We start from the raw sequence: 22,785 nt of genomic DNA, 5'->3' as shown, positions 1-22,785 counted from the left end.
CAGATGGTCAATCCAGAGAAGCCTCTGTACCAGAAAGCAAGAGCCTTCCATAGCGAATAGAGAAGGTGATGAGCTGGGTGGCCAAAGTTAAGCTCTGTCTTCATGGTCTTTAATTCTAAATTCCCCAGGGTTGGTTTGCTGTCAGAAAACTGAAAACCCAATGGTTTGGGATATCCACATTGACACACCTTTCCCTTACCAAGGGGATATATAGTCTGAGCCTGTCTCTAGCTCTGCCTGTCCTTTAGGACATGTTCACTTCCAGAATAGGTATTTCTTTGGAAGCAACTGAGACCAAGGTGGCATTCCTCTCCTTGCCTGCCAAAGTTACAGCCTCAAAAAAAGGACTGTATTTCTGATGGATGGAAACTTCTTGTCACTAGCAGTTCTGCTTCCACACCATATCACGTAACCCAAGTTTCTGGCTTCCGATGAGCACTATCTTTATCCGACAGTTTCAGGCCTAGGTGAAAAGTTTGTCAAAATGATCACATTCTTCCTTTTATACAAACCCTCCCACACCCACAGGCGCTTCCTCCTTCTGCCAAAACAAACTTTATTGCACCAAAAAGGAAAAAAAAAAAATTCATTTATATACAGTCAGATATAAAGACATCTCTTTGACTCCTGTGCATATATATTCCTCAACTCAAGATTTAGGGCGTAAAAGTCAGGCTGGTATGCCAGACATGCTCTGCTCATGGCAGGGCCAAGGAGGATTGTCACTTGAAAGTGGGAACACTTAAATGGATGACAGATGACACTGGACCAACAGACCAAGGGCATTCTTCCAAGCCCTGTACTAGCGCTGGGAATGGAAGAGGGAAAATTAGAAGCAGGGTCCCTTTTTGAGTCTCCTTGTGAAAAGACCCAGCCTTTAGGTACTAAGCTAAACCTCCATCCCCCAAGCCCACTTACTGTCCAGTTTTTCTTCCTGCCCTCCCAAGTAGGACATTCTCCATTGTGCCCACCCTCCCACCCCCCACCCCTGGGAGGTCCCATGATCCACAAGGCAGAGGCCTCCCTAGCAGCGGGCAGAGCAGGTACGAATTACCAGTATCCTCCCCTTTACATGTGGCTGGATACTGACTGAGGCCCTGTGTCATGCGGCTCACTGTTAGCCCACTGGGAGCCCTAACAGTAAGAATCTGGAAAGTACAGGAGAATACATCAAAACCGGGAAGGATGGGTTCCCTTGATGCCCAGTATCACAGGACACCTAAAGCACATTTTTCTGAGCCAACCAGCTAAAGGATCACTGCAGCTAAATACAGATAAGAGAAGCAACACAGCCAGGGAAACACCCATCAGTCAGTGACAGAGCAGCTGGAGGTGAGGGGGGTGGAGAAGGGGAGGAGTCTGCAGAGTCCCAGCCCCCATCCCCTCTGCCATTGGCTACCCTCGTTCCCCACAACTCCCTGGGCTTTGAAGTGAGGAGGTGAGACTACAGGCTGAAGTGAGAATACACAAGGACAGCCAAACAAAATACAACAGGACTAGCATCAGCCTCCTCTCTGTATCCCACCCCCTGGAGAAATACCCTCATTGTGACTAGTATTTATGAAAAATCTGTTAAAGAGACTATTTTACGTAGTGGCTCTAATCCCATACACACAGCAGCTGCTTGTGTTGGGGCCTTTTCTAATCAGTGATTGTGGGAACAAATGGCATTTTCAGCTTCTTACGGTGCCTGTGCAGGCTTTACCACGACCTTGGTTCAGTCCCAGTCACATTTGCCTTCTGTCTTAAATCTAAAATGGGTGAGGGAATGGGGGACACAGGAGAAAGGTGCTCAGGTGCTAGGTAAAGCTTACTCATCAGCAGCCTAGACTCCACCACTGTTCCTTCTCTTTGGTCTGTCTAGAACAGTGACTATAAATTAGGAAAAACTTTTATGCTGGCCCATGGGAAATAATGGGGGTAGAGGCAGGGAGGAAAAGGGTACTGGGGAGCCCTGCTTCAAGACTGCAGACAGACAGACAGATAACCACCCAGACTGCTGAAGTGTCACAGACAGCCCCCCACCCCAAGCTCCCTTCCAGATATCCCCATAAATCTTTTGGGAACACTCCCTCTAGGAATTGCAGTTTCCATCTCCCACCTGTCCCTAAGGAGCTGGCCCTGTGGAGAGGTGTGTTGGTTTTGTTTTTTTTGCCAGAGGCCGTCGCCCTAGGTGCTTCTGCATAGGTACCTTGGCCCCTGATTCGGGATGAACACAGTCCCAGATGCTCGAGAGCCAAGGAGGTCAGATCAGAAACAGCCTCCCCTCTCCCACACCCTGGGATCCGAGCTTGCTTGGTTCTTGCCATCTTGCAGGATGGCGTCACATTTGGAGGGAGATACACAGTGCCTCTCCATCTCTGGGGTGGGGGAAAGGGACTTTGCTGGGACTCTCGAGTTGGGGGAGGGGAGAGGGAAGCAGGGTCTAAACCCTCAGGCTCCCGTGCAGGTCTGTCTCTGTCCCAGATGAGCTGCTATCAGAGTCCATTTCGGTGTTCTCATTATGGAGCCTCTCCAGCACTTTCTGACGAATCAGTCCCAGGCGCATCAAGAGGGACTGGTAGTCAAAGTGGCCCCGTTTCTCTCCAAAAGGGTCCTGTGGGGGGGAAAGGAGACAATCGGGAAGGAAGATTCAAGTCTGGGTGGCTCACCCTAGAGAGACAGCTTTAGGCCCACATGAAGTACACACTCAACTTCTGAGCATGGGGAAAGAGGAAGGAATATTGTGGCATGTTCAACAACCAGACAGGTCTGGCTTGGGCTAACATTAAAACGTGTTTGCATTCCCCAAAAGCAAGCAAACATGCAAAAGGGGGACACACTAACAGGAGGAGAGAAGAGAAATTCAAGACGAGGACTGAATCATTAAGTATGGCGATGTTTTCAATGTAACCTCATAAAACTATGAGAGGTTCTCTGTGGCTTAGATGGTAGAGTCCGCCTGTAATGCAGGAGACCTGGGTTCGATCTCTGGGTCAGATGATCCCCTGGAGAAGAAAATCGCAACCCACTCCAGTATTCTTGTTTGGGAAATCCCATGGACAGAAAAGCCTGGTGGGCTACAGTCCATGGGGGTCGCAGAGTTGGACCGAGTGACTAACACTTCACTTTCATACAAACTATACAAGGGAAAAACTGTCCTTCATTCCCTATACTCAAAAGGGAAATTTACTTTTCTAAGATCACAGGCAGGTAGAGAACTCAGGAATTCTGACTTCTGGATAAGAACCTGCCCTCCTCCCCAGGGATTAGTCACCACGTTCCTGTCCCGACTTTTGGGCATCACTCCAGTCCTTGTCCAGGGAATGCAATGGCAACCCACTCCAGTACTCTTGCCTGGAAAATCCCATGGATGGAGGAGCCTGGTAGGCTGCAGTCCATGTGGTCGCTAAGAGTCGGGCACGACTGAGCGACTTCACTTTCACTTTCATGCATTGGAGAAGGAAATGGCAACCCACTTCAGTGTTCTTGCCTGGAGAATCCCAGGGACGGCGGAGCCTGGTAGGCTGCCGTCTATGGGGTCGCACAGAGTCGGACATGACTAAAGCAACTTAGCAGCAGCAGCAGCAGCCAGTTCTTGTCATTCAAGATCAAAGATCACCAAACATCATGTGGAAAGGGGATAACTGTCCTTAAAGTCTCAAAAATAACTATGGATGGGGTGGAGAATATAAAAAAGGAATTAAAAATGCTAAATAGGGATTATGGCAGCAATGTAGCTGGGCCAAAGTTTACACAAATGGAGACCTCTTTCCTTGGCAGTTACAAAAAAGTATATGCTCCTTCCTCTCACATAACGCCTGCCTCTCCCACATAAACTCCGGCCACACTTCTGTACACACACTACCCTCACGATTGGGGCCAGTGGATGGAAAGCAGTCTCGAGACTACAGCTTGCATTTTCCACATGTGAGGGTTATGGTCCCCAGAGGCTGAACTTCACACTTAATCTGGAGCTGTCAATTTCTCAAATCTTCCTCCTTTCATCACTGGCTCCATTTCCACCCACTCTCCTCTTCCCCAGATGCTGTTTTTCCTGCCCTTCCCTCATCAGAAATTGTTTTTCCTTCACAGACTATTAGAAATACTGCTAGATGCCAGCAAAGAGAATTCCTGATGGGGAACAAGCTACAGCATGCAGTATCCTCAATGTACCCTTAGAAAAGTTTCAGGAACAAGTCAACCTTGAACTTGCCCTGTCTTCTGAGTTTAAATGGGGCAGGCAGGGAGGAAGTCCTTGAAGGAAGTATAGGGAAACTACCATCTCTGAGGAGCACCTGAGGAAACAGGACATTTACTCCCATGGCTGGTGGTGTTGGGTGTGTGGAAACACAGACCAAAAAGAACTGGAAAAAACCTGATGACATCTTAGTCACTTAGCCAAGTCACCACTTTTCTATAGCAAGTAAAGGATCCAAAAAACACAGGACTGGTCCTTCAGGACAGGAGGATTCTCAACCTATTGCTTATATTTGAGTCTATTTACAACTTAGTTTAATAAGAACCTCTTCCTTTAAACAAGCCTGAATTCTACATTCTTACTGGAAGCAGAAGCACATTTCTGGCAGAGAATGAACAACTGGTTACCATCCTTGTAACAGGAATCTTTCAACAATAACAACTGCACACTCCATGTTTCCCTAACCATCCTTTCTCTTGGCACCCCTCTGAACTAGGGATGAAATTCCAATAACTGACTCTATGATCCCTAAATTCGGAGAGGGCTGATATTCTTAGTTTGAAAAGACTGCTCACCAAGATTGGAAGGAGTTCCAGGATAGAAAGTAGAATGATTCAGATTCTACTCAGGAGCACCTACTTTAGGCCAGGAACCTAGAACTAACTCCAGATGGCTTCACTCTCTTTGGGTCTCAGTGACTCAAATGCATCAGGTTCCTTTTGGTTCTGAATGCTATGACGATGTGGACATCACCCTTGTTGGGGGGTTTAAATGGTCTGTTGTAAGGTCTCCGGAGCTAGCAGCAGGGGCTCTGTTGTTACCTGCATAGTCTGGCCTTGAAGGTGCAGGCGATCTTTGCAGGCCACCTCATAGAAGTCATAATACTCCAGGAAGGACTTCTCCATCACCCCTCTGGAAAACAAGCAGAGAAGTTGAAGTCAGGCACAAGAGGGGAAGGCACCACCGCTTCACCATCTAACTTTAATGCCAAATTAAGCAGCTAGAGTTCCCATGACCAGATTTGGTTTCCTACAAAAATCTTTGAATAGAAAATAGAGATTACTTTCTCTATTTTCCACTGACTGCCCATGGTTTATTTCCCTTAGATTTTAAGGATTTTAAGATGAGAGTGACTGTTAATACTGATCACCTGAACCCCAACCTCAACTCATGACTTGCCCAATCGTTTTCCAGAGGCCATCCCTAATCCCAAAGCTTATTCAAAATTCTCCTAGATACACCTGAAACACTGTACATGAACCCTGCTGCTGCTGCTGCTAAGTCGCTTGAGTCGTGTCCGACTCTGTGCGACCCCATAGACGGCAGCCCACCAGGCTCCCCTGTCCCTGGGATTCTCCAGGCAGAACACTGGAGTGGGTTGCCATTTCTTTCTCCAACGCATGAAAGTGAAAAGTGAAAGTGAAGTCGCTCTGTCGTGCCCGAGTCTTAGCAACCCCATGGAGTGCAGCCTACCAGGCTCCTCCGTCCATGGGATTTTCCAGGCAAGAGTACTGGAGTGGGTTGCCACATGAACCCTATATCAACCTAAAAAAAATAAAAGTAGCCCCTTCAAATCTTAGAAAAGTTTGTTTCATTAACTCTTTGTTCATCTAGTTTTAACACCTAGAAGTAGACATGAACACTAAGAAATGGGTTTATTATGAAGTCCTCTACATCTCATTTGGCTGTGTAACAGTCACATGTCTTTAATATGTCCAGGTCCTCATCAAACAAGGGTTCCCCGAGGGCATGGACTACATCTTTCCCATCAGGCCTGGCACTCTCTCAAAACTGAGACTCTTTGAACTTCCTTTTAGATAACCCTTTGGTCACTTGCTCTTTAAAGGCATGAACCACATCTTTCCTTTTAATCTCCCACTGGACTTTGCCCCAAAGGTATGAACAAGCTAAATCTCCAAAAGGAATACCAAGTATCAAGTGGGCTCTCTTTACACATACCTTAAGGGTTCAGGGCAGGGACATTTTCCTTCCATCATATCACAGACTGCCACTCTGATGGTCTCATGCCGAATACATTCATTGTAATTTTTGCTGTCTCCTGGATGTCTCTCCTATAATGTGACAGATAGCACAGTATCCAAGTATAAAATTCAGGTAAAAAGAAAACCCAATGGGAAGAGACTTTAGATTAGTATACGGTATATGAACCAAGCAAATTAACTATGAGGATACCTTTCCCACTACATGGCAGACATGAGGAGCAACTAAGTACGTGAGACCACTCACCTCTCCCCATGCATACCAACACCCATCCTCTGCTATGGATCACTTGACTATAAGTAGCAAACCAGATGCATCGAATTTCCCTAAGCTTGAAATGAACAGCCTTGCAGAAAGGATTAAGTGGGAAATAACCATATGTAAGAATAATGGTGGGACAAAAAGTTATAAATGATGCTAGGAGTCTCAACCTGAAAAACCTATAGATAGCAGGATGCTTCCCGGTTAACTCCTTTACATGCTTGTTGGTGCCACCATCATTGAATCAACTGTTATCTATCAGACGTAGAACTTGAAATTTTCAAAAGAAAAACTCCAAACTTGGTTTAGAGAGCTGACATGAAAATGTGAGAGCATGGTATCCCAACCTTTAACCCTTCCCTTGTTGCTCTCTCCTACCACCATCAATCAATGAGAGCCTTGGCCCTGATCAAAACATAAAATGAACAGGAAAGAGAAACGTGCTTTCAGCCTACTATCTCAGTTCCCAATGTGCATCAGAGAAAAATCACAAGGGCAATGTGGGATACTGTAAACTTTTTGAGGAAAACAAGAGTATTCAACACTTGTGCAAACTCCATGCTAACTATTACCCTGAGGTAGCAGTTCAGTTTTAATATTGACCTGTATTACATTCCTGTTGATGACATACTATTTTTGTGAAGCTGGATTTTCAGTCTCTACTTTGATAAATAGCAAGTACCATAAGAAAACAGGAGGGAAGAGAAATGAGGGTGGTGGCTGTGATCTGATTCCATGATTTTAAAAGTTGTGTGGCACTCAACAGGTGTACACATCCTATTATTAAGTCACTGTAGTCATCGGAGAAGGAAGTAAGTGATTTAGACCTAACTATTTAACAAATGAAGAGTCTGGCATTTCTTTCTGCCTGGGAAACTGAAAAACCATCAAGACAAGAGGGTTCAATGAACCAAGAATGTTTGGTAGACTTAAGAATAAAAGTCTCACACACACACACAAAAAGAATAAAAGTCACGTCTTGAAAGTGACATGGGCTTCCTAGTGGCGCTAGTGGTAAAGAACCTGCCTGCCAATGCAGGAGAAATAAGAGATGCAGGTTTGATCTCTGGGTTGGGAAGATCCCCTGGAGGAGAGCACAGCAACCCACTCCAGTCTTGCCTGGAGAATCCCATGAACAGAGGAGCCTGGCAGGCTACAGTCCATAGGGTTGCAAAGAGTTGGACACAACTGAAGCGACTTAGCACGCATGTCTTGAATTTCCAAACAATACGTAAAAATAAGCTCCTTGGTTAGCCAATGGGGTCCATTTCCATTTCTACTACTCCTGAAATTGCATTCACTATATGTTTGAAAGGATGGCTTAGGGCATAATTTTTGTTCATTCTTAAAGGGTATTTCCCTTTGTTTAGGTCTCCAAGGAATCACCAATGTTAACATTATCTCAAATAGTTTCAAAATGAATTAAGCTGTTTTAATCACCTAAACTGAATTATTATCCTTTGAGATATCAGTGGAATTCTTTTCCTGTGCTCACGAGTAACCCTGGAAGGGTCTCTGGAATAATGTAAAACTTTGGGCTCCTGGGACTACATCCTGATCTGTGCATCCTTGTGAAAATTAACTAACTTCTCTGAGTCACAACTACCTCAGCTGAAAATGGGGATAACATTTATTTTGCAAAGGTAGTATGAGGATTAAGTGAGAAGTTACATATAAATGTTTGGCAGTGGCTGGCATACGGTACCCCCTTTGGAAAACATGAGTTTCCTCCACCTTTTCTTTGGCAGCACTGACTAAAATATTCTTGCTCTAGCCAACAACTGCTCCTTTGGCTCTGTAGGTAACAGTACTTCAGGATTCCAGAAGAAAGTCTGGCTCAGCAGCAGTCACTTGGGAGCACCTTAAAGGGATACTGGAGAATGGAGGCATACAGAAGAACCCACTGGCTGCAACCTTCCAAGGAAGATGTGGAAATCAATTTCCAAATGACTCCACTAACTTCCACATGGTAGATTAATCCAAGTCAATGGAAATAACTTGATAATGTTATTGTAATTTAGTAAGAAAAAAAATTCATTATTAAGACACACACATGCCAGTTCCAACAGTGACAAGTTTAATACACTGGACTGAGCCAGGTCAAAAATGAAACAAAAACCCTCAAGCAGATCTTTCAGATCTCTTAAAACCCTATATTCAATATTCTGCACTGCAGAGCTGGGCCCACCTGGCCTTACCTGCTCAAAGCCAGGTTCGTTGTGATAGGGGTTCTCGGTCATCAGGGATTGGATGGAGATGAGCACAGAAGAGATGCTCTGGGCTGGGCTCCAGGCAGGGCCGGTCCACGTACTGCAAAACACAGCAGAGGGGAGGGGAGCACGTGAGGCAGAGAGACGGGAAAGGCCACACAGAAAGACCAGTGTACAAGTGCCCTGGGGCCTGGCAGCACCATCGTGAGTGACTCACTTTCTCCTTCACTATGAATACTCTGGAATTTCCCAGCCTCCATCTCCTCTCATTCACCAGAAATCAGTCAACTGACTAATCCTCTTATCAAGTGGCACAAAAGAGGGTAAAGCAAGCATGGTAACTTTGAAGGGATTTTCTCAGGGCTAGGAGAGAAACAGTAGACAGGGGAGGTTCCCTTCATCAAAATGAAAGAAATAAGGTAAGAGAACAACTCCAAAGACAGTCTAAATGTTAACCTCTATGGATCTCAAAGGGCTTGCTTATTTATTTATGGGTGGTGATGGAGTCAGAGAAGAGAGAAGTTGAGCACAGAGGCAGAGAAGGGAGTGAAGCCATCGGTTAGATAGAGGCCATGTGATGGGACTGATGATTGGGGATCCAGTCTCTTTCAAGCCTCCAAAGATTGTCAAATTCTCTGAAGACTACATAACTCTGACAAAGGACAGAAAGGAAATAAAGGACACTCCGAGAGCGTGGAGGATTTGAAAGTAATACATGAATAATATCTTCAACAACAGAGAAACACCAAAATTACTGCTCTTTCATAAACCTGATGGAATGTTGGGAGGAGGAGGGAAGCTTGGACATAAAGACATTTATGTTTTAGCTCAATTAATAGAAGAGATGGCACCTGAGCTGGAAGCTGAACATAACCTAAAACAGTACTGGCTTGTTCAAGTCAACTGGCCACTTCCTTCTCCCTGCTGGTCTTGAGAAAAGGCCAGTAAGTGATGAGGAATAGTGCCTCTCAACTTCTCAGCTTTGCTCCCCCAGGAACCCTAGACATCACACTCTTTGAAGCTTCTAGTATGTGGGAACTGAAGTCAACAGGGTAAACTTTCAATGTCTTTTGTAAGTCAGCCCAATATTTTTTATAGTTAAGGAGGAAAGGAATGATGGTGATAAAGTGAATGGACAACTAAGTATGCATGGGAATATTCTCCTCTGATTCTTGACGGCAAATTTTCAAATTCAGAGTAGCTGCTTTTCCTTTCCATCCAATACTGTGTCACTTTTACTCCACACCCTCTTACTTCCCCCGTTTCTACTGTGAGCTGATGTTTGCTCAAAATAGTTTTATACTGGCCTAATGAAGGAAAACTTAATACAAACACATGCTCAAGAACAGCTTCCATACAGAAGCAACAACTAAATCTCCTTACCACTATGGGACACACATATCACCATCTTTCCAGCACAGACAATTCTCTAATGAGATAAAGGACTTCTTTAAAGACAATCTCCTTTACAGTACTTTCTCACTGCCACAATCATGGAACATATCCCTACATTTGAGAGAAATGGGGATGAGGAGAAGTTTGTTTCAGCTGCCTTTTCCCTACACAAACCTAAAAAGTACTGGAGTGGACAGGAAGAAAGAGAACAGTATCACCAGTCTGGGCAACTTTCTTAACTTCAGTTTTTACTTGTTCTCTGACTCAGGGAAATTCAGATCACACTAAAAAGACCAATCCAGAATATGCTAGAAGATATTTTCTTTCTGAATTTTTAACCCCCAAAGGTGATTAAAAGGGAATGGATGAGAACTACATGAAACAAAATCTTGGCATCACCCAGAAACAAAAATGTACTCTAAACATTTCATATCTGGTATGATTTCCAATCTAACATTTTTTATTCAGTTGTTAAAATATAATAATCATCATCACCACCACCACTTCCTCCAAAGCCACTCACGAGAAACTCAGAAATAAGACATTCACACCCTTGAATGGCACAGGGTCTGCAGCCTTTCTCAACCTGCTCAGAAAAGAATTAAGCCCTGATGCCCTAAGGTAGTGGTTCTCCAGCAGTCTGCACCAGAATCACCTGGAGAGCCTGTAAGACACACTGCTGGCCCTACCCTCAGAGCTTTTGATATATTAAGTCTAGGGTGGGGCCCAGATTCTGTACGGCTATAAATTTCCAGGTGTTACTGCTGCTCGGGGTGAACCACTTCACTAAGGCATCCATTGTACATCATAAATTCTGTTTTTTGCATCTAGAATGATAATAATCAAGTACCATCCAGGGAAGAATTAAGGAAACAGTCATTCCAATTATTTTCCATGTTCTGTGATTCAGATGAGAAACCCTGGTTGATAAAGGCTGGCCTAGAGTAGTATTGGCTGACAACCAACTTGGCCACTTAGGAGTCTCCTCTTACCCTAGAATACTCAAGCAGACTTTCCCATTGCGGTAGAAGTTGGGGTTAAACCTCACTGTGTTATTGCCCGTTGTCATCAGTTTGACCCGAGGTGGGTGGATGGGATAGTCGGGCGGACACCGAAACACGAACAGGAAGAAACCCCCTTCATAAGGAGTGTCAAATGGGCCTGTGATCAATGCATGAATCTGCAAAATAAAACCCCATCTCAAAATTGTGAGGTGATGTCCCATCCCAAACCCTCCTGACTTCCACTTGCTACCCACACCAGAAGCAGGACCTTCATCTGAATCCATATTTCATATCCTCACCATGCAGAATCAATGGCCTGTGCTCACTCACACTAATATTTTTGGAATTTTACGAACCCCCACTACAGTGGAGTGGCATCTTACTCAGGGGTTACATTCTAAAGTTAGAGCCCAGGGTGAACATTGGATCTAGCCAAAAATCACCCTTGAGTGTCCCTTAAAGTATGTTTTCCATTTGGACTTTGCTGATCAGCATTTTATGTAACAAACAGAACACCAACATACAAAATATCACACACACCTGTAAAATATTATCCTAGCAATGTTTAAGAAATCAATACTTCTTTTTAACTGAGTACGAGTATTTGGATTTGCCTAGGTTAAACGTGTACGATGCAACTCCACCCTCCAGTTATGTAGCACAAAGGGGAGGTAGATGAGCAGAAAAGAGGAAAGGGATCGGAGGCCACAACAACAGTGCCAATCACAGGGCAGAGCTGAGGTTTGTGATGGGGGCCTATGGTATCTGTTTCCTCTGCAGAGGATCAAACCTACTGTAGAGGATGTGGCTCAGGCAGCATCCAGCTGTGTGAAAGATACAAAGAAAAATGGGGAAACTCAGGGTCCACTCAGAGCCACAGACTATCCCCAGAACTTCCCCCAAAACCATAGGTTAAATAATAATAAAAAAAATCAGCACTTAGAACTAAATTCTCTTCCTCCAGCTGTGATTATCAAACAAGATTTCTCTTCTCCAAGGGAGGAAAACCTTAACTGACTCAGTTATATTTCTTCATCTGCAAAGGCTCCTAGGCACTTAAGTCTGCTCAGAATTTAAACAGCAAAAGGAAAAAGAACCTGCAATCCAATGCCTCCATCTATAGTCCCCACCTTGTCCTGGTGGCATCCTTTGTTTTCTTTTAGCCTTCAGTTCTTCGGAATAGCAAGCTCAAATGGTATCAACATGACATCAACTCTGGGGTCCCAGGGACTAGTATATAACACTGATATTTGACTAAGGACAAGATGTCCCAAGAAAAAATTTCCAACCACATAAAAAGGAAAATCTCAATTTAAAGGAAAACCTATTTAAAACAAAAGAGACACACAAAAAATACCAAATCTGAATTTTTACTCTAATTTCTTACAGTAAGAAATTTGGACTTGCCTAGGTTAAACATGTGGAAATTTCTATACTAGGAAATTTCTATGATACTTTATATGATAGAATTTTCATTTAAACAACACAAGATTTATGTAATCCAATTTCTTCCTAATATCAGTTTAAGTGAAAATTCATCTCTAAGATAGAGTAATCAGTGACAGAGAAGTCTAGGTATCTATGCCAGAGAATTTAAGCTTTCTCTGTGTTTGTGTGTGGACAAGACAGGAATGGTCTTTGGGGTGGAAGGGATATTCAAAAGGATCAGTAAGGACAGGAGCCTAAACAAGGCCCTGCAACTACAAACACTGCTCACTCAAGCTTGCCCCATCCCCAACCATCTTTCCATCTGATTTACAGCACCACCCTTAAAGGTCAAGAATGGCAGGATAGGGGGAGAGTTGGGTGGTACAATAGGATGTTCATATAATTTATCACCCAAACTGGACCATTTTTGAGGGAAAGAGAGCCCTATTAATAGTTAGGCTTGGACAATAGGCATAAACTGGGATTTTCCAAGCCAACTAGAACCCTTTGGCACCCCAAAAACAAATAACCTATTCAAGGCTCTGCTCCACCTCACTGTGTGACCTTGGGCTAGCCACTTACTCTCTTGCAGTTTTGATTTATTCACCTGTATAATCAAAGATGTGAACTGGATAATCTCTTTCAGGCTCTTTCAACTTTATGGCCCCAACTTCCCCAAACCCCACCAAGGTACATACCTTTGTCATGTCAACAGTATCAGGTACAACGAACATTCCTGGAGGAGGCTCCTTATAAATGGACATGATATCCCTGTATAACACCAAGAGGAAGTGGAAGGGAGTGAGGGAGAGGAGAAAAAAGGGGAATCCCTTGAGCAGGACAGTTGTCACCTCAATGAGGCCAGGGTTTGAGAAGGTGGTGCTTGGTACCACAAATGTTTGCACTGTCTTGTTGGCTGAGAAATCTCAGCTGAGGGAGTACTTGTCAGGCAAGCAGAGAGCAAATTATCATCAAAGGGGCACTGTTTCCTCAGGGGGAGGGTAGTGAGAGGGGGGAAAAAAATTCAGAGATCCCGATGGCATCAGATGTCACCCTGGAAAAGCCACATCCCATTTACTCTCACATCCTCCCACATGGCACTTCATTCACTCCCCTCCTCCGAGATTCCCAGGTACTACTCCTGAATGCTAAATGAAGACTTTTCAGTTACTAGGAAGGCTTAATCAATTCCATTAAAAATCCAATTCTATAAACCACATAGTAGATCGTTGTTGGCATGTGGATTATATGAAGCAAGTGAGCTAACAGGGAGCAATAACGGCCTTTTTGCCCAGGAGACTAATAGGGTACAAATGTCTTCAGGCTGGGGAAGGGATCCTCTGAAATTGCTGAGAATCGCACATGTGGAAGAGGACATGTAACCATTACTACATAAGATGAGAGAAAACTTCTAGGTCATAACTCATGAACTAGAATGGATCAGTTGTGAGCAAGGGTCTATCTACAGAAGGACGTTCTAGTTGGAAAGTTTAGGGACTTGCTCTTGCAATGAGTTTGAGCAAGCTCCTGGAGTTGGTGATGGACAGGGAAGCCTGGCGTGCTGCAATCCATGGGGTCACAAAGAGTCAGGACACGAGTGAGTGACTGGACTGAACTGAACTGAGGATACACAGGGACATTAAAAAGTGCAAATAAGCAACAGAATAAAGGAAAAGAAGTATTGGTAGAACTGAGAGGTATGTTAGGATTGGAAGGCTGAAAATGGCCAAAGGAGTACAGGAGTTGAATGCTGAATTTAAGTTAGTGGTGGCAACCTCGATGGAGTTGGCAAACTGTGTCAGGCACTGGGCCAGGTACTTTACACACAGTATGCTCTTTAATTTTCAGAACAATCAGTAGGTAGAAACATCTGAAGGAACTTGGAATGTGGGGAATGTGATTACCCAGATGAGGATGACTGTGATGGGGGCATGGGGAGAGAATCTGATTGTCAGCAAACAGGTTTCAGGATTGACAGTAACTAAAAAGCATTCCCTTTTCCTCTGTGATAGGTACTATACACTAAACAATTTCGCAAAAACATTATCTATTAAATGATATGATCTAAGACCAGTCACCCAAGAAATAAGGACAGAAGGGACTTGGACCTTTGTTCCTATATTTGAATTGGGTATATTGGCTTCAGAAAGTAAATCACATGACTCAGGGGAAAGACTACAGAAAACAAAAGTCTTGAGTGGGATATTACAAGCCAAAGTGAGACTAGGGGTGGGGGCTGGGTGTGAAGGAAGCTTGAGTTCCTGGAACAGGTGTGAGAGCAGACAGTTCTGGGATTCTAGAAAAGTGGTTCAAGGGAAGGCTGCGGGCATATGGGTGAACAGACCTAGACTTGGGGAGGAGACTCTGAGGAGGGGGTTTGAGGAGGCCGGGAATAAAAACCCAGACTGGCCTGGAGTCTCAGCCCGGGCAAAGCAAGCGGTGTGTGTATTACAAACGGGGCTCGGGAGGAGACGACGCAGGGGACCGCTGGGTGGGGCCTCCCGGCAGCATCTAGCAAGGCTCGGGTGGGGAAGAGGGGAGTGAGGCGGTACAGAGGGCGGGAGGGGGTGTTACTGAAGCGCGAAAGGGTCGGGTTTCGGGCGGGAGGTCGGGTGGTGTGGGGGAGGGTGTCCGGACTGGAGACCAAGGGCTCAAGAGAGGTTACTGAGGGGCGGGGTCGGACCTGGACAGGCTAGGAGGGGCTTGGTGCTTGTGGGGCGAGGGGAAAGAGGACTTGGATCCCGAAGCTCCAGGTAAGCAAGACGTGGGCCTTGGAGTTGGGCCACCGCGAGGGCAGCGCGGAGGAGGCGGGGGTTGAGGAGGTGGTAGTGGGAAAAGGTGGGGGGGGCGGGGAAGGTCGAGTCCCGGGGCTGGGGGAGGAAAAACCCCGGCTCACCGCTTGATCCGGAGTAGACATTGCGGCGCGGTTCGCTCGCCGTCCCAGTCGGAGCTGAGTGTGGGGTCCCAGTGGCTAAGGAGCGCGGCCCCGTGGGCAGCGGCCGAGGGCGGGAGCCCCGGCAGCGGAGCCAGGCCGCTCCCCGGCCCCCCGGCCCCGCCCGCTGCCGCCGCCGCCGCCCACACATCCGGCAGGAAAGGCGGCCCGAAGCCGCCGCCGCTGCCGCTAACACCAACAACACCGGTAACGCCGCTTGCCCCAGGGCCCGCCGCCCCGGCGCCTGCTGTCGCCGTCGCCGCCTCTTCAGTCGGACTCTCCGCCATCGCTCCTTCGCTTCCGGGACTGCTAGGCAGCACGTCCGCCGACCAGAGCGGCCGCTGCTCCCTCCCGCTCCTGCACCACCGAGAGCGGGGACAGAGTGTCCCCACCCTCGCTTCCCTGGCCCGGGCGGCGCTGGCTCCGCCCCTCCCCTCCCAGAGCAGCGAGAAGCGCTCTGCAAGAGCGTCCACCCACAGTCCTCCAGAGAGGGTGGGGGTCTGAGCTCGCCAGGCAAGAGTGTGTACTGGGCCTGCGCGCATCCCGCGCTTTGGGAGAGTAGGTCCTGAGGCCGGTTGGAACTCCTAGGTGTGGGTTGGGTGCCCAACTCTGAGGAATGTTTTGTTTTCAATCGTTGAAAGGGGAAGAGAGGAGGACCATTTACCACATTTAGGAACGCTACCCTCAGACCTGCGCAAGGGGGAGGATTGAGGCTCCAGCTTCTTTGTGGGGAGGCGCTGAATAGAGGAGTTGACTCGCTTAGGGCCCTTCCTGTCCAAAAGTCTGTGTGATTTATCCTTCCTGCACCCTCACTCACGGAGGGCGGGCTGCCATTGCCCCCTGCCTGCAACACAAGCAAGAGGAAGGAAGAAAGGAATCAGAAACTGCGAGTGGAAAAACTACCTCGTTTTAGAATTTATTCGATCTATATTTATGAAGGGCCTGCTAAATGCCAGGCACTTTTGCTAGGCGTTGCCATAGGGATATTGAAACAGACCTAGAGAAGCTTGGTTAAAAAAAAAAAAAAAAAAAATCAAGCCTCCTGACTCCACGCTCAGCATTTCTTCCCACAAGTCTTTGAATATGCAGGACTCAAGGGGATGTGAGTTTAAATCCTGGAAGGATTTGTCAGGACTTTATTGAGATATGTAAGCTGAAAAAACACATGGGCTAAGGAACACAAGCTATCAAGAAATAAAAGCCTTCCCTTTTCTTCCTAGCAAGAGTACAGGATCATAATCTAACACTCCTAGCGGGACCTGGGGCAGCACTGAGTAACCATACTGATATTTCTGCCGGAAAGCATATGAATATTCATACTAGTTGGTAATTTATGAATATTCATACTAAAACGAATAGCTTCACTTTATATTTTTGCCGCCAAATTTGTTTGTAAAAAGGAAGTCCTGTCTTCACAGTTTTGTGAATTTTCCAACAAGGGACTGTGAAGCTGAATGATAATAGCCAGCATTTATTGGGAATTAAAATGTTGTGTTAACATTTACTGAGTAAAAAGAAAAAAGAAAAAAAAAAACATTTATTGAGTGCCTAATATGTGCCAAGGGCTTTATATACTTTGTTTTCTTTATTCCTTTCAACAAACTTGTGAAGTGAGTATTGTTATTAGTCCCTTCTGATAGGTGGCATATTGTTATAGCTTGGAACTCTCTCACACTATCACATTGTACCTTGTACTAATTATGGTATATAAAGGTACAACTAATTTGATACCTGTTGCTTTCTACTCCCCACCCCTGTTTCTTGGGACTTTAGATCATGTATTATCTATGAATCTAGCAGGGGCCCTGTCATAAACTTAGGTACTTAACAGGAAGCAAAATGAATTGATACGCTATACAGATTTTGTGTTTTGTTGGTATAGTGTTTTACCTCTCTATAATAAAAATGCCCAAATATCTGTGAAAGGATTCTCAAGAAACTGGCAACAGTGGTTGCCGCTTGATGATTTGGTTGCAACATACATACGTACACACACATATTCACACACTTGTACCTTTTATATGTGCTGTGTGTCTATTGCCTATTCAAAGTATACATTTCATTTGTTTTTAAAGGATTCCAGAATTTTTCTTGGTTATTACTTAGATGATCAAAAGTCAACTCACAGGGTAACCTCACACAAAGAAAAACACTACTCCATACCTTCTCCAGGGCTACAGACTGCAGAGGCCCATGGGTGAGAGTCTCTTCCCTCTCACCCTCAGTGAGTCTCTTCCTTATTACTGGGACATTGTTTTCAAGTATAAGGTCCATTAGCAATGGGACAATGACAGAAAACACAACCTTAGAGAAGAATGAGGTTCAACCTTTGATCTGTAGCACTCTGCAAATATCCTCTTTTAGCCAATTTCTGCATCCGTAGAATGGTGATAAATTATTACCTCTCAGGGTTTTTCTGAAGATTAAGTATGGCCCGTTAAGATGTGTTTTGCAAAGTGGTAAGCATTGTCTAAATAGTTGGCACCACACTTGCCCATGTACCTTTTCTGAGCCTGTGCTCATGATTTTCTCTACCTGGAATACTCTTTCCCTTCATTAGGCAAAATCCTAGTTATTTAAACTCTCTATGCTTCTATTCCTCATCAGTAATATTGATAAAGTAACGGCAGCTGTAAAGAAGAGATAATGTGATAACGAATGTACATAATACCTGGCCAGAGTAAGTGTTCAGTAATTATTAATTCTTATTATTCTTACTCATTGTCAAGGCTGGCTGTAATATTACTTTCTCTTCCAAGCTTTAATACCCCCAGGCATATTATTAATATTATTATTAATTAGCCATTTAAAATGACTCCATCCTCTGAAGTAACTCAGATTTTTGTTACAGCACATACTGCTTTTTATTTTGGTGGTTTGGTTACTCATCTGTCCAGTTACTGCATGACATTCTCTGGGATGTAAGCATGGAGTAACCTTCATCTCCAGGACTTGACAGTCCGTGATTATTGAAGAAATGGTGAACAGAATGGAAATTAAGACATGGTAGCCAGTTGCTCTTCCCCTTATCATGGATCACTTCCTTTTCCTCAGAAATGCCTGTTTTCTTTCCAAAGGGCTGGCCAGCCTTGTACAAAGACTCATCAACTCAAGGCCTGAAGGGCTGCAACTGCTTAAAGGACCAGCTCACTAACTCCCAAGGGAACTCCAGAAGGCCTATAAACTGGGAAGAAGAAGGACCAGGGAGAGGCTAGCAGGACTTTGCTTGGTCCAGTGCTACTTTTTTCAAGGCAGTACCTGGCGCTTTTCCCTGGCAGCTTGGCCAGAGGGCAAGAGTGCTTTCTGGAGCCAGTCCCATGGCCTCTGGGGATAGATGACACAACCAAGCAGTCTCCATGGGAGAACTGGGAGATGGGAACTTGGCTCCAAGCCTCTCTCCTTCCCAACACACTGGACTGCACTGAGCCATCTCTTAGGGCAGCAGTTTGGTAGCACCTTACTTATGGCAACCTGGCAAACTCTTCCCCAGGACAGAGGCCAGCAAGTACCCTGGAGTTTAGGTCACTGCTGTGCCTCAACCCTCTCTAAATCGATACGTCGTGAAGATGGTCCTTCCCCAGGGTCCTGTGTCCCACTGCTGTCTGGCGTGCCTCTCCTCCCCAGTGCCTAGCCTTTTGTCTTGGGGTGCCAGGAACAGATGAAGAACTCCCACCCAGGTTGTAAATTGGGGACTAAACAGAAAAATCAGCTTGGACTGGGTATCTTGAGACTTCTGATTATAGGTAATAATAGCTAAATTAAAAATTTTAAAGAAAATATGTATTGTTATTACATATATCAATACATCTTTATATTACATTAATACTGTACATGTATATTAAAAATCTGTACATGTATATATTACATGTATTATCATTTGCATATGTGAGTGAGTGATAGTTGCTCAGTTGTGTCCAGCTCTTTGTGACCCCATTGACTGTAGCCTTCCAGGGTTGCCATTTCCTTCTGCAAAAGGTGATATTTTTGACATCTTAATAAAGGTCTTTGTAGATTCCTTCTAGAGGCCAATGTTAGTCACTCAGTCCTGTTCGACTCTTTGCGACCCCATGGTCTGTCCATGGATTTCTCCAGGCAAGTGGGATTGCCTGGGTTGCCATTCCCTTCTCCAGGGAATCTTCCCAACCCAGGGATTGAACCCGGATCTCCTGCATTGCAGGCAGATTCTTTGCCATCTGAGCTACCAGGGAAACCCAATATTTTCCTGTATTATCTTACTTTGTTGTCACAACCACCATGAATTGTTCTCATCCCCATTTTAGAGCTGAGAAAATCAAGACTCAGGAGAGAAAATTAACTTCATAGGAAATGGCAGGGCTGAGATTTGCACTCCCTTCTAACTCGCAAGTCCGTGCTCTTTGCCACCATGCTTAAGGCAGTGGTTACTCAATGTCATTATTCCTCTGAGAATATAATGAAAACAAAGGACCCTGTCCCAAGAACGATGTACCCTTGTCTCCACTCAGATATTTTGCTGTAAGCAAAATGATCCTACCCATGGGCCATAGACCTTAGATAAAGAACCTCAACGGTAATGGACTATTCGCCTGGCTCAGGCTAGGAGCACATTCTCTCTTGACTCTAAGGTTCCATGGGCTCACGAACCACATTCCCAGTCCTGCTGTTTTGGATCTGAAACCCCAGCAGTTTCAAAGCTGATTGGAACCCATGATGAAAGGAAATTCTTACCAGCCCCTTGGGAAAAAATAGGTTCCCAGAACTTCACAGGAAGGAAAAGGCAACCATCTTCCCTAAGGGCTGCTCCTTGATTACTGCCCGAGGGTAGTGACCTGGCAAGGATGCTAGCCTGACATCCCAAAAGGTTACTGTATTCCATTTCCACAACAGCATTACCAGTTGATCAGTTGCTCCCTTGATAATACCTGAGCTACCACTTCAACCTGTCTGGTTCTTTCTCTTTGGCCCTGAAATTCCTGGGCTCTGCTTTAGGTTCTATCACTGGGTTGCTGTGGACAATCTTGTTACATAAGGGGAAAAGGCTAAGAGTACAAGCAGCAGATTATGGTAGACCAATAGTTCTCAACTGGGAGTGATTTTGTCCCCTAACTAGAAGACATTTGTCAATATCTGACATTTTGCAGTTGGCTGTCACCATCGGGGAGGGGATGGTTGTCACTGGCATCTAGCGGTAGAGACTAAGGATGTTACTAAACATCTTCATACAATGAATTATCTGACCTCCAATGTGCCAGGTGAGCAAACCTGTGGGAGAAGACCATGATTATTGAATGTTAGGTAGTCTAGGATTGAAACTGTTGGTCTGCTATATGACCTTGAGCATGTCACTAACCTTAGATGAGTCAGCACAGTGATTGGAATACAGGTTCTGGAGTTTGAATGACCAGCTGAATGACCTTCATAGGATTCCTTAGCTCTGTGCCTCCCTCATTTTCCTTACCAATAGAGCGACTTATTTCCTAGGGATGTTAAAGTTATTATTTGAGAATGCTTATCACCATGCCTGTCATGCTATATCCAACCTAGACAGCATATTAAAAAGCAGACATTACTTTGCCGACAAAGGTCCGCCTAGTCAAAGCTATGGTTTTTCCAGTAGTCATGTATGGATGTGAGAGGTGGACTATAAAGAAAGCTGAGTGCCAAAGAATTGATGCTTTTGAACTGTGGTGTTGGAAAAGACTCTTGAGAGTCCCCTGGACTGCAAGGAGATCAAACAAGTCAATCTTAAATCAGTTCTGCATACTCATTGGAAGGACTGATGCTGAAGCTGAAACTCCAATACTTTGGCCACCTGATGTGAAGAACTGACTCTTTGGAAAAGACCCTGATGCTGGGAAGGACTGAAGAGAGAAGGGGATGACAGTGGATGAGATGGTTGGATGGCATCACCAACTCGATGGACAAGTTTGATCAAGCTCTGGGAGTTGGTGATGGACAGGGAAGCCTGGCGTGCTGCAGTCCATGGGGTCGCAGAGTCAAGACACGAGTGAGCGATTGAACTGATGCCTGTCATGAAGCTTCCCTGATGGCTCAGATGGTAAAGAATCTGCCTGCAATGCAAGAGACCCAGATTTGATCCCTGGGTGGGGAAGATCCCTTGGAGAAGGAAATGGCAACTCACTCTACTATTCTTGCCTGGAGAATTCCATGGACAGAGGAGCCTGGTGGGGCTACAGTCCATGGAGTCATAAAGTCAGACATGACTGAGCGATTAACACACACATATATGCCTGTCATGCAAGTGCCCAAATGTTAGCTGATTTTATTACAACCAACACTTGCCTCCTTGCTTTCCCTGTTCTTCAGCACATAGCTTGTCTACCCACAGAGCCGATAATTTGTGGCCTTGTTCAGTATTGTTTCCACTCTGTTGGTTTTCAGCATTCCCCCAAACTCCTAGAATGCTTAACACCTAAATACCTGCACGACTGTATTTAAATTGCATGTAAATTGAATTCATTCTTATTGACTCACATTTTTTTTTGGTGTTTTAACCTTTGCTAGCTGCCCTTCAGCTGGAAGGTGTTAATTATTGTTTCTAGTTCACAGTTTTACAGTATATTTAAGTACCACTTTCAAAAAGTGGGTCTCATATTTGAGGCAGGTCATGTCTACCAGCACCCTTGAGTTCATTCTGTGGATATATCAGCTTAGCTTTCTTTTACCTGGGTTATAAGTCCACTTCGGCCAAGTGTGGGACACTGGCTGAACAGACTGAGACCACAGGAAGATACTGTGAGGAGGTCTGTAAGCAGTTTGTTCACCCACGCACTCAGCCAGTTCAGTTGCTCAGTCGTGTCTGACTCTGCGACCCCATGGACTGCAACACGCCAGGCTTCCCTGTCCATCACCAACTCCCGGAGCCTGCTCACCCCGCACTGGCTCCTGCCAAAAGATCCTTTTATCAGCAGAGCTAAGATTTTAAATTCTCCAGGAACACAGACCATGTCCCTCATCAGCTTTATTCAAGAACATTTAGGCACTCTAAATGTTCTAATTGAGAATGGAAATGAAACAGTGGAGCCAAATGCTGGCAGATGGAGGCCCACCTCTAAGGTGCTATACAACTTCTTTAGGACAGTTTCCCTGTCTGTGCCACCTTAATTGTGTGGCCAAAATGAAAATAGATGGGACAACACAGCAGATAAAGGCTTAAGCTGGCCTGAGGTGGGAATCCCTAATTCTGCCACTTACCAGCTCTGAGATGATGAACAAGTTATCTTGTTTCCCTAAGCCTCAGTTCCCTCATTTGCAAAACAGGTATAATCACTACACTTATAATTCATAGGCTTGCTGAGATAAGAAATGCAAAACATTCTGTAAAGAGCTTGGTGCAAATTAAGCCCCTCAAAAATGTTACATATTATTACACTA

General features: G+C 45.1%; 1 protein-coding gene and 2 long non-coding RNA genes across 4 annotated transcripts; 1 reads left to right on the top strand and 2 right to left on the bottom strand.

Moving 5' to 3' along the window:
- Window positions 1–539: 539 nt before the first annotated feature.
- UBE2Z (ubiquitin conjugating enzyme E2 Z) lies at window positions 540–15,719 on the bottom strand. Of its 2 annotated transcripts, XM_086358068.1 has the most exons (7): window positions 15,376–15,719; window positions 13,178–13,250; window positions 11,040–11,227; window positions 8,641–8,752; window positions 6,140–6,252; window positions 5,002–5,092; window positions 540–2,596 (listed from the first exon to the last, which is right to left on the bottom strand). In XM_086358068.1, exons 1-7 carry the CDS (start codon window positions 15,696–15,698, stop codon window positions 2,426–2,428), a joined length of 1,071 nt encoding a protein of 356 aa, XP_086214194.1. In that variant the 5' UTR covers window positions 15,699–15,719; the 3' UTR covers window positions 540–2,425. The 2 variants fall into 2 exon arrangements, with proteins under 2 accessions (XP_086214194.1, XP_086214195.1); XM_086358069.1 differs by lacking the exons at window positions 11,040–11,227; window positions 13,178–13,250.
- On the top strand, window positions 15,078–19,434 carry LOC147351813 (uncharacterized). Its single transcript, XR_015147690.1, has 2 exons — window positions 15,078–15,232; window positions 18,489–19,434. It is a non-coding gene; the product is annotated as an uncharacterized LOC147351813 (long non-coding RNA).
- On the bottom strand, window positions 16,032–22,296 carry LOC147351812 (uncharacterized). Its single transcript, XR_015147689.1, has 2 exons — window positions 22,077–22,296; window positions 16,032–16,255 (listed from the first exon to the last, which is right to left on the bottom strand). It is a non-coding gene; the product is annotated as an uncharacterized LOC147351812 (long non-coding RNA).
- Window positions 22,297–22,785: the final 489 nt, after the last annotated feature.

The sequence above is a fragment of the Bos grunniens genome, chromosome 19 (assembly GCF_055505025.1).
Source record: "Bos grunniens cultivar Pamir isolate PY7600 chromosome 19, Bosgru_T2T1.0, whole genome shotgun sequence".
NCBI lineage: Eukaryota > Metazoa > Chordata > Mammalia > Artiodactyla > Bovidae > Bos > Bos grunniens.
This window is presented reverse-complemented; position numbering and strand designations above follow the sequence as displayed.

What these genes read in the sequence shown, in the direction of transcription:
- UBE2Z (XM_086358068.1), bottom strand. Translation starts at nt 15,698, where the DNA reads ATGGCGGAGAGTCCGACTGAAGAGGCGGCGACGGCGACAGCAGGCGCC. An exon ending in TGTCTACTCCGGATCAAGCG is followed by an intron (nt 13,251 to 15,375) that starts GTGAGCCGGGGT and finishes GGTGTTATACAG; the next exon opens with GGATATCATGTCCATTTATA. An exon ending in GTCTGCTTGAGTATTCTAGG is followed by an intron (nt 8,753 to 11,039) that starts GTAAGAGGAGAC and finishes TGTGTTTTGCAG; the next exon opens with TACGTGGACCGGCCCTGCCT.